The sequence below is a fragment of the Notothenia coriiceps genome, unplaced genomic scaffold (assembly GCF_000735185.1).
Source record: "Notothenia coriiceps isolate Sejong01 unplaced genomic scaffold, NC01 NC01_scaffold00017377, whole genome shotgun sequence".
NCBI lineage: Eukaryota > Metazoa > Chordata > Actinopteri > Perciformes > Nototheniidae > Notothenia > Notothenia coriiceps.
In genome coordinates this window covers 11,845-23,836 of record NW_011350078.1, presented here as the reverse complement: position 1 = coordinate 23,836, position 11,992 = coordinate 11,845, and the positions used below count along the sequence as shown (strand labels likewise).

General features: G+C 36.8%; 1 protein-coding gene across 1 annotated transcript; it reads right to left on the bottom strand.

Annotated features, from left to right (window-relative positions):
* Nucleotides 1-3,018: 3,018 nt before the first annotated feature.
* ostf1 (osteoclast stimulating factor 1) lies at nucleotides 3,019-11,584 on the bottom strand. Its single transcript, XM_010776783.1, has 10 exons — nucleotides 11,430-11,584; nucleotides 7,228-7,274; nucleotides 6,371-6,421; nucleotides 6,030-6,093; nucleotides 5,890-5,943; nucleotides 5,552-5,659; nucleotides 5,212-5,261; nucleotides 5,023-5,101; nucleotides 4,610-4,708; nucleotides 3,019-3,935 (listed from the first exon to the last, which is right to left on the bottom strand). Exons 1-10 carry the CDS (start codon nucleotides 11,461-11,463, stop codon nucleotides 3,877-3,879), a joined length of 645 nt encoding a protein of 214 aa, XP_010775085.1. The 5' UTR covers nucleotides 11,464-11,584; the 3' UTR covers nucleotides 3,019-3,876.
* Nucleotides 11,585-11,992: the final 408 nt, after the last annotated feature.

Sequence of the window (11,992 nt, the reverse complement as noted above, 5' to 3'; positions counted from 1 at the left end):
AAAGGTCTTCCCATTTCTGATGTGACTCTAAAGGTCTTAGGTTCAGTCTGCAGTTAAAGTTGTGAAAACTGACCTGAATTGCTTTGACGGAAAGTTGTTTCTACTGCAATTCATACCGGAGTCAACTAATATTTAAGTACCTTTTTTAAAGCAAGAGTGTTTGCTACTTGAGCCAGCAGAAACACAGAAACACCGAGCGTCTGTGGTTCAATGTAGGCCGTGAATATATATATACAAGAAAATATCATTAGAAGGGTTTCAGCAGCCGGTCCGTCTCAGTGTCATTACACTTGCATACTGAATGTGCAATAGGCAATAATTATGATCATGATCATGAATTCATAGTGCTTGTATATGGTACTGAAATATGATGTATCAACCTGTCAGTATTCTATCTGAATGTCAGCAAATGCTCCCTGCCTTCACTCATCCCAATCCGTTAGCTTTCATTATTTGTCATGAATTAGCAACGTTTCCCCTGCATTGTTCTGCTCTCGTCATATCTTATATTATTTCTTGGGGTTGTAAGAAGGGATTCCTGTTTAGGTGTTTTCAACAGAACAAGCCTCAGATAGCTGGAGGTTCTCTTGATCAGTGCCTGATTATTTCTTCTATATCATTTTCTGTTGTTTTGAAAATATTCTTAAGTGTATGAAATCCCCTTTTGTTAAGGTCTCCTCTTCATACGGATGATATTTTCATGTCAAGAATAATGCATTAGCCTTTTTTTCATCTAAATGAAAAGTCTATCGTGCATTATTAGCAAACATCACTGCAATAGGTTGTTGCTGTCCTGTGAAAACAAGTTTTATTTAATTACCTAAAGGGTAAGGGGTTTCTTTTTAAGTGGAGAAAATGATCCTACTTCAGACACTAAATAAACCATTTAAAAACTCATTGGATTATCTGTAAAATATAGTCTCATAACAGAAAAGGAGTTGTATTTACTTATAAGGAGACAGCACAGTGATAATATTTAAACTGATCTTTTTCACACCATTTGCAATAAACATGCAGTTTAAAGATGATCTTTCTTATTCCAGTTTGTGTTTAGCAAGAGCAATCGTTACTTACATGATTCTGATAGATTAGTTAGACTCATGGTTTCTTATACAGTCTCTGATGATATCCACGGCCAGTGTCTGAAAAGGACTTGGTTATAATTGCAACATTTCACTCAAGTGTGCCTTGTTGATCTGGTGACATACTCCCCCTTTTACTGCTCTTATCAATACAGTGAATTACAGGGTGAAGTGGAGACTCAGAATCAGTGTAAATGGTGATTGGTGTTTGTCCTTTTGGTTGTCATTTGCTTTTTTTCTTGTTCAGAAATTAAGGTTTTCATTACACAAATTAGTTTTTTGGTTTGATATTCCTGCACCTCTAACAAATTAAAGAGATGGTTCAACATTTTGGGAAATACGCTTATGCACTTTCTTGCTGTGAAATTACATGAAGACTGGAAACGGAGAAACTATGGCCTGTAATTCATCCTTTTACCTTTTTACTACCTAATGTGATTCAATTACTCCCAGACAAAAAATTGTCCGGATACAAACACATAACCTTCTTTAAAAAAAGGTTAAACTTTGTTTTTTTGTACGTGCATTAGAGGTGCACGTGTCTTATAATTAACGGAAACATATTTGAGTGTTATCAACCTCATACCGCCACAAAGCAAATTAAGCGTATTCCACAAAATGGCCATTTCTGCTTTAATTCATCAGCAGTTTTTGTTTGTTGGATCATACAGACATATGTCTTTCAGTGTTTCACTAAAAGTGAAACTTAATGCTGCCTTTTTTTGTTTGACTATCTGTTTTATCTGTATGTCATTAATTTGTGTGTGTGTGTCTGGTTCAGTATGCTGAGCCTAATCTGTATAACTGGAGGCCTATAACTGAATCAGAGCTGCTACCTCCCGGCCACAAATAACAGACTTTATATCCTCTGCTACCTGAAAGAGCATTGTTGCTGAAGGGTAGTGTATTTATTTTGTACTGTAAAGTCAAGGCATGTATCTTGATATTTGATACTAACAATTAAAACCCCAAGGGGAATAACACAGTCCAGCTCAGACACCATGTCCCTGCTGTTTGCTGCTCAGTGTCTCTGAGGGCAGCTTGTTTTAAAGATGGTACCCCCCTCTCACCCTTATACTGGGCGGTGCTGATGCCCTCAGACATGCATTCAGGCTTACTGCGCTTTAGACATATTTCAAAAATAGGATTTTATATAAGGACAGATTTCTTGTTCCCTCGATGGATGCTGACTGAAGATAAATATCTGTACTTTTTTGATATATCATTAGAAATGACCTGAAAGACAGAAATAGTGTAGGGGGCATTTCCTTTTCTTGATAAATACCATGTTGCTTCCATTTTTATACAGTTTTGAGCCATCCCTGGGATAAGTGAGGAAGAAATGTTGAGGAAAGGAAATAGTTTCAGAGGCTTTCTCTGCTTTTGTTTGTTTCCCCTTGGACTGGCAGTGATGTAGCGTACCTGAATCTCTCATGAAGACTTGCTGTATTTCTGTCTTCACATCAACATTCTGCCTTTTCTGTCTTTTTTTGGAACATCAACATGCTGACTTTGTAATAAAGGAACTCTTTGAAAAAAATGTATATTGTCTACATTTCTACACAGAGTATGGTATTACTTTAAACGTAAAGGATTTGTTTGCACACTTACAGTTAGTAATGACAGGAATTTGGCTTGATGTGGGAAGCTTAAAGTATATAACCTTTAATCTCCAGTATGGCTTCTGTAAATCTAAATCCTGATGCAGCATTTCAACTTAAGATTCTTATGACGGACAACTTCTGCTTTTTTCCATTTGTAGACTTTAAAAAAAAAAAAAAATGCCTGCTCAATTAAAAACATGTTAGATACAAATATTTTTATTGTAGATTGAAAACAGAGTAGATAGAAATCTAGAACAAAATTATCTTAAGAAATTCATAACCTCACAGGACAAAGGCGTGTTCACATTGATGCAGACCAGACACACTTACTATTGTACACATATTTAAAGGCACTTTAATATATAACATTTGTTGGAAAGCAGCAATAAAACCAGAAATGTGCTCCCAGAATGAAAATCACCCCATCAAAAGATTGGAAAAAAAAAAAGTTTTGCAAATGATTGTAATTACACAGACCTGATCTTAAATAGCAGTGGTAATAGCAAGTGTAATAACACAGAGAAAAATACATACATTAGAGACAGTAACTTTTGAAAGAGGAAGATTGCTGCCATTTTAGACGGTTTATAGAAACATTTCCCCTGTTACACTACATTGCTGACATCTTAATGCAGATAACACAAGAAATGTATCATCAGGTCAGCATGTCACATTTCAAAGGAAAATATTAAGGTTACATTTAAATGTTGCATTGCCTCCCAGATGTACATAAAGAGAAGTTAATTGTGAGTAGTTGTGATAGAGCTGAAAGAGATAACATGTTTCTGTTGGGTGATTTGGTGGTTAGCTGTAATTTAAACGGAGCATTAGAAACCAGATCAATCCTTTCATCTGCACAGACACTTTAATGCCAGTGGGTTAAACACAATCTGTATGTTTGGAATGTGTGTCTTAGAGTTGCGATCCCTGCACTACAACATATATTCTCCCATCAGTCCAGTGGACAAACCCCCAACAGGTGGAAAACTGTAAAGGTATCAATGTTTGGAAATTCACACTGATGGATACAAAATGGGCGAGAACTGAGGTGTTAGCACAAAATAATAGAACTAAGATGGGGTTACAGTTAGAGACAGAGCAGCAAATCCATTTTAGGTCCGTTATAAAACTATTTGAGCTCCATGCCCGTAACCCAGTGGAAGACAGTGATGATGTTGAGCAGCACCGGCTCAGTCCGAGTCCTCGTCGTCCAAATACTCTTCAGCGTTGCTGTGTGTGCGGGCGGGGTCTGAAACAAGAGAAACATTTAAATATTTTAGTGCTGTTAAACTTCTGCACCTTCAAGTATTACACAGCAAATGTCTGTTGGATCTTTTGCAAATTGTGTTTCTTATAGGGCTGTCACCATAGATTATCACTACACGATTATCATGGCAAAAATGATTCACGATAACGATATTATTGCAATATGTATAAAACATTTGAATACAAATAATAAAGCCATACACGGCAAAATCAAGTGTTGCTCTACTTGACAAAAATATAATTTCGCTCAAACTCAACAGCAAAGTCTCTTTCCAGGAAACCTGAACCGTTTAATGCATATCATCAACAGACTTTGTTCATAGCAGTTTCAAGTGGGAACTATTTTCTTTCAAACAAACTGCATGAAATAAAGTGTGTACTACTACAGCTCTACAGTGAAGAGGGAAATGGTACAATTCAAGCTTAATGAATCCCAAAACCTGCCAAATCCATTTCAGACCAGTTACTGCTCATGTCTTAAACAGTATATTAACTGACTGCTGATCTTTATGATTGTCTGAGCTTGTTTCTGATGGATCGGTTTCCACGGTTACCCCCAGTTCAGTGAATAATCATATAATTTTCTAGGGGTTTCTCCTGTGAGTGGCCTGTCCTGATGATACTGCATGTGTGAGGGCGCCTCCTGGTGGTACTTACTGCTTCCCTGCTTCCTTTTGAGAAGTGAAGCACACATTGCGTTGGTGGCCATTTCCAGAGCGAGTTTATTCTCATTGTTCCTGATATCTGTTCTCGGATCTGAAACAAACATACTCGCACTGAATAAAAGACTGGAAACTGAAATCAGAAAGACACATAAATCTACCTGTACACACACACACACACACACACACACACACACACACACACACACACACACACACACACACACACACACACACACACACACACACACACACACACACACACACACACACACACACACACACACACACACACACACACACACTTCAATATTCAAACAAATAAAGAAGATTACAGCAAGCCAGTTGCTTTTAAATAAAACAAAATAAGAGACCCGTCCAGGTAAAAAATAAAGGCCAGATACTCACCCTTGTTTAGCAACATTTCCACAATGTCAGAATAACCCTTCCAGGCTGCAGCGTGCAGAGGCGTGTCCCCGAGTTTATTCTGAAATACAAAGCACTCACATCACCGGAAAATACATTGGCTGGGAAATCAAGTCAACAGCATATCATGTTTTTGACCCCTTAGTACATTTATTTGTATGCCTACGTTACCTGCTGGTTGAGCTCAATGTTGGGCTGGCTTAGCAACACCTCCACTACATCTGATAAGAAAAGCAGAAAAATAACTGAGTGTCGGACTGAGGATGAACTGGTTAACAATGGAGCAACACAAATAAACTGGAACACTTTCATAGACCTAGTTCCTGTTTTTCTTGACAGAAGTGTGTCAAAATAAAACATTTATGAAATCACATTCAGGCACTACCTAATCAGATTACTGGACACAATATGAATATGCAGTGTTCATTAGAGGAAGTTTTTTTATTTCTGACAATGCAAACTCTGTATCATAAAGAAAATCTCAACATATTTTAATAACAAAGTATTTTACCTTTATGCCCTCCATGGCACGCCCAGTAGAGGGCAGTGTTTCCAGCTTTGTCCAGCCCGTTGATTCCAACCTTGTTCTCCACACATTCCCTCAGCCAGCTCAGATTGCCTGTTTAAACACAAATATGTGCATAAACAAAAACAAAGTACAGTCAGGGTTGAATGAAGCAGGGTACTAAGAATGCAAACAGTATACATGTCTTCAGCATAAACAGAAAAGAGTTCACCAAGGTGTTGTGTTCATTTTCTCCAGAAAGAAGGAATTATCTTGGTATGTCACAACAAATAATTAAATAAAAAACACGTTGAAAGGTTCAGATCTGTAGGTCGTGGTCGCACCTCGTTTGGCTGCTTCGTGCATTGGATTGTCAATGGACTCTGCCTGCTCAGCCACTAAATAAATAAAATATAAACACACCATTAGTGCATTATCAAGATGTACTAATAGGTGACAAATAGTGACTATATTCTGTACTCACCATAGTTACTTGGAATCAGTCCTGTCCTTCCTCTGCATGTCCCCTTCCACCAATTACTGTCACTCTGGAGAAGATAGTAATGCAGAAGTCTTTATTTATTTTTAAAAACAAAAGTCCCAGATGCGAATAACTAGGGACGTACAGGACAAAGCAACATGTAACATAACAGTGAAATTAAAAAGGAAGAGAAAAGTGCACATGGAATGGAAACACAAAAGGTAGACACAAAATGAACAGAGTGCGACGCTGAGAAAGAGGAAGAAGAAGTGCAGAATCAGATTCAGACTGAACGGGACATGAGAACTTAAGAGGAAGATGGCAGCAGTTTGAGGTTTACTCACTGTGTCAGAGATGTACAAGAAATCTCCTTCTTCAAAAAACAGCTCATCTGGCTGGAAGACAAACAACACAATATTTCTCAAAAACGAACCAGACACAGTTTCATGTCCACAAGTAAAACAATCGTAACGGCAACATTTCAAAGTGGTTTAACCTATAACTGTTCCTGGAGAAGATTTTGGGTAATGATAGGTACGTTGAAAATTAATCGTACCTATGATGACTTCAGTCATTCACTGGGTAATCTCAAATGTATGTGATTTGCTTATTATTTGTGTCATATTTGATGGGTTATTAAATATCCTTAAGTTTTGGAATGCTTAATGGACAAATAAGCTAATACATACTACATACGTTTACAACGTCACTGAGGAAAAATATTTTCACTATTTATTTCAATTATTGTTTAACAAAATATTCTTTCCTCCTTTAACTTCTCTTATCCATTTCATTATTTCGTAAAATCAGGTAGGTTTCATTAAGTTTAAAACAGCATATCTCATGTCATGGGTTTGTCCAATAATATTTCAGCCTTGAAGTGATGTTTAAGATGGACTTAAATCATCTTTTGCAAAACCAATCTGTATACACAATTAAAATTACAAATGTTATAGCCTACATGTCAAATTCTGCTTTTCTTTATTACATTTATAGTTAACCAGAAAATTGCAACAGGGGTGCAGAACCAACATTTGTGAATTAAATGTCCTTCTTACAGAATCTGGACATTAAAAACTATGACGTCTAAATTCATCACATTAATAATGAAAATAGCCTGTAAAAATATATTCAACAATGGCCTTCAACAATCTTCAAATTATAGAAAAAGAATCCATCATGACAAAAAAAAAGCTCTTACCGTTCTGGGGTCAAAGGTGAACAAAGCTCGGAACACCTTGACTTGGCCTAGAGAAGAGAAAACACAGATTTCATGTTAGATTACATATTCAGACCTGTATGTATAGCAGTGGTGAACAGAGCACATTTTACTTGACAATAAAAATACAGACAGTGAGTTGAAAGACTAACCAGTGTAGTTTCACTGCAGACTGCAGCTTCAATCTGCTAAATTACTCTCATAAAAGTGAAACAAATCACAGTGCCAACATCATCAATCACCTCACTCCAGAGTCAAATGCAAGAAGCCCTGCCTGAGTAATGCAACCTGCACATCGCTCATAATGTCAGCTCTTTAAGCAGCTACTCTGATGCAGCTTACAGGAATTCAGTGGAAATGCAGTCAGTGTAGCGACAGATACACTGAAAAAATATAATTAATTAAATGTAATATATCAACAGATTTCACCTAACTTTATTAGGTTAGTTGAAAGCAATAATATTAAGTTTACATACAAAATAGTAGGTTCAACTTAATATTATTGCTTTCATCTAACCTAATACAGTTTGGGGAAATCTGTTGACATAATACATTTCATTAAAGTCAACATTTCAGTATTTTCAGTGTAAATGTTGCTGTTGCGAGTGTGTGCAACCCTCAGGCAGCTGCTATCCTCTGGGTGTGTGAGGCTCGCTGTGCAGCCTGGTGTTAGCTCTGTTGCTCAATGCTACCAGAGAGACTGTAGCCTGAACCGACAGGTGAACCAGTTCATAGAGCTACAATAGATATTAAAAAAGCAGTGCCATGTTTTACATTAACCTATATATATATTTGTGTAATTCTTCCAACTGTTGGCTTCTGGGACTGAGCAATGCCTGAAGTTAGTTGCAGTGTGTTGTTACATACACAGACTTATGAGCTGGTGTAAAACCTAATGAAATAAATAGTATTACCAATACATCTGTTTCTTTACTTCTAACTGTATAAAAATGTATATCTGTAGTTTCCATGTCAAAGAAAACTAACAAATAAATAGAAAAGCATGTTTTTTAAAGCACAAACAGTTTACTAAACAGACTAATGAGCTGGGTAAACTGAAAGCCAAAGTGTTTTCAGATACCCAGCCTTAATGTTATGCAAATGGAATGTTATTCTTCTGATTTGTAGATAATCACTCAGTTTAAAAGATGTGTCTTTTACCAACCAGGGAAGAAGGCAGCATATTACCTGCATTATAATGAAATGATGTGCTTTAGTGTATTTTTATTCTATTGTATATTTATACTTTGATATGTTCTAATATGATTTAAATAGATCCTGTATCATCTGAACATTGCATTTTTTATTAAGTTTGACATTCTTGTTGCTTTTATTGTTATTGCTAATTGTGTAGTACCTTGTAACTTTAGGAAAGGTTTGATACAAAAAATATGTAATATAATAAATAGTTTTACTGCTACATCTGTTTCTTTAATTTTAACTGTTTCAAAAATGGTTTCTGTAGTTTCCCAAACAAATAAATAGACAAGCACCCAAAACTAAGTGTAGTAAAGATGCTGTTGGTCCATAGAGAGCTGCTCACATATGTACAGGTAATATGTCAAATGCATTTGATTATTCTGGACACATAATGAATGTTGGACTGTTGTATTCCCCTCTGCCGTTCCTCAGGGTGTCTTTCAGCTCGTACACTGTCCCAGTGTCTCTGAGAGCGGCTGTACAAGCCTCGCTCTGTTCAACACCGTCAGCACGCCGCTCTGCAGGCCCCGTCATGTCGCTTAAAACACACAAAGCCTGTGCCTACTAGCCCACACTCTCTGCTTTTTAAAGTCTCCAGCATATAGAAGAAATCATTCTGGCTTAAAATAATAAAAGGAAGAAAAACTGTCTTCAGAGTGAGCAAAACACTGTCCGAATATCTGATTTGCCTGTGGGTTTTTCATGATTTCCAGCTGTGTTATTTCATTGCAAAAGCAAACGCAACAGCTGTAGTCTTGCCCCCCTGAAGAACATGTCTGATCTTGGTGGTGATTCTCCATTCCTTTTCAAAGCCCAACCCAAAAAACTAACCATCAAAGCCTCTAAAAATACAACTCCAAGAGTCAAAAATGCAGAAACAATACCATTTTACCCTAGCAGAGAATACACACAGCCCTTTAAACACAAAGACTGAAACATGTTCCTCATATAAAGTACTTTTTTTTTAAGAAAAAGAAGGGAGCACAAAATGTACTCACACAAGCCTGGTCCTGTTAGTCAGAGTACATTGTTTAATGTGTTTGTGGCTGTGCACCACTAAAACAAGTTACAGTGAGTAGAGTTCAATATCTTTACAGTTCCCAGTGAACTGTTTTTTAAATGTAATCCTTTTCTTTAAAGATCCATGAGCAAGACAGAAAAAGACCTGAAGTCTGAAGCTTGGCAAGATTAATTTGTACAGGACAGAAATCATCCAGCATTGAGGTTAAAACCAGGAGTTCTCTAAAAGAACACTGCACCACCACAACATTGCATTAATGTTTACTGCAAGAGGGTAAAGGTCTTGTAAAACAAAGCAGTGATTCCTCAACCATTCATGTTCATTGTCTGGACTGTACCTGTTGTGGCTGTGCGAGACACTGACTTTGCCTCAAATATGACTGAAGCCTCCCCTGCAGCACAGCAGCCATCTGTCATCTGCCTCATGAATAAACATGAAGAGTATGAAAGATAATAACGGTTGAGTTTTGTGTTCTGTTTTCACAGGGCCACGGCGCGCAGGCCAAACACACACAATGAACAGATGTCTGCTGAAACGGGCCTGTGCTCATCCCCTGTGTGACTTCAAAGAAGGCTGTGTATTGGATGGAATCTGGCTATATTATTTGTATGATGATACAGGGGTTAGGATTTTAGATCATTCAAAGCAAGAAGATATTACGGAATTCAGAGATCAAATTTAAGAAAAACTGTCAGCATAATGACAAACCCATTTTGTGCATAAAATCTGACTAAAACACAATTGTTATGCAATCAGAACAGTGAGATCTGCATTTACAATTGTCACAGTCCCAGTCAAATGAAGACATCATATTATTTATACAATATATAATTTGAGAGGGCGCATATTGTTGCAAATGAAATAAAGTGTAGTCCGAGTTAACCCCTGCATCTTTACTATTAATAAAAAATCAATACAGAGAATTGATACAGTATCACAAACCATTCAATTATGATAAGGTACTGTATGGATATTTTCTTATACCCTTATATAAAGCATGCCTATATTAATGATTAAAGATATACTTATATTCCTAAATTACTTTGAGACATCTTGTGCTTACTTCAGATGTGAACATTTCTTTATTTTGTTTGTGCTTCTTTCACTACCTGCCATTACCTGATGCACAAGGTGTATCGAGAAAACAATAGACTCAGCTGCCAATTATTTCAGCTATTACTAATGTGGTTTAATGCATCACCCCTGCAATAAAATCTATACTCATTACGTTTGCAAATTAAAAAACGTCATGCATATGTACTAGTTTTCCTATGGAGTAGAAGTTAAATCTCATATGTTTGGATTTGGACAAGACAGCACCCAATAAAATGACAACAAAATGTATTTTATACTGCATATGTGTATTACTGGTGAAAACACTTGCTGCACATAATCTACGGGGTTTCACATAGTTAATTTTATTTAATCACATTTCTAAAAGTATGCACAAACACGACATGCCGGGTGCCATTATGACTTCACATAACTTTTTTGGGTGAGTAATAGACACTTCTCCTTATCTCTTGGATAGAGTCAGAAACAGCTGTTGCAGGGAGTAAGAATGATCTCTTTGAGCAAGTAGACTCATCCTCACCTCCTAACCTCCGACCTTAATGAATGATGCCACTGTCCCTGCATGAGTGATGGAAATAGGGAAGTCACCAAAGGCAGGCCTGCTCTGCTGAGAGCTCGATCCCCGTCCACCAACACTGAAGGCACCTTAACTTAACTGCATTCCTGGCACAGTCGCAAATAATTGATATTCTAATTAATCATAGTTTATGAGCTATTCTTCCACTTTGTGAAGCATGTTTGAAAGAAAGAAATGACAGAAATCAGCCGATCTCACTCACCGTCCGCCCATTAAGCTCACTTCGCCAACAAGGTGTGTAGTGCTCGCAAGAGACAGAGCTCAAGTTTTTACCTTAATTTAAACAACAAATGTTCTTAGTCTGAGCCTTACCTGGCTTGGCCGGCTTTGGAGGAGGCTTCGACATTTGCAGGGCTCGAAGATTAAATAAAACTAAAGCTGCAGTGTGTTTATTTCAGGCTCAAACGACGCAGGAGTGGTAACACTTTGCTGCCAATGAGGAAGTGCAGCAGCACTACAGGCTAGCCGGAAAAGTTCGGATGCGCATGCGCAAAGCTATTTCATTTATTCTAACCTAATTTGTGTTTTACATTTTAGATATTTTGATAATATTTCATGTGAAAACCCTAAACATTGTATTTTATTCAAACATAGCTGTTACTTATCATTTAATCAAAAAAAAATGTGCATAATGAATGTATTCTTAATATAACTATCATTATAAGTAGTTTACATAACCTCCCTTTTTGTATAGAATATTTCTAATTTGATTTGTATATTACTTAACCTCATTTCAATCAATTAAGATGTTATTATGTATAATGTTTAACGATATTTAAAGTGTGTTTTCATCTCCTTTGTTTTTAGGTAAGATGCATTTATTAAATGTATTTGTTATGTTCTTGAAGTAATAACAATTTTAAACGCATATTCAA

Coding starts and splice junctions, on each gene's coding strand:
- ostf1 (XM_010776783.1), bottom strand. CDS start 11,463: ATGTCGAAGCCTCCTCCAAAGCCGGCCAAGCCAG. Junction 4,709..5,022: donor GGAAATGTTGCTAAACAAGG/GTGAGTATCTGG, acceptor TGTTTGTTTCAG/ATCCGAGAACAGATATCAGG. Junction 3,936..4,609: donor CAAAAGGAAGCAGGGAAGCA/GTAAGTACCACC, acceptor CTCTTGTTTCAG/ACCCCGCCCGCACACACAGC.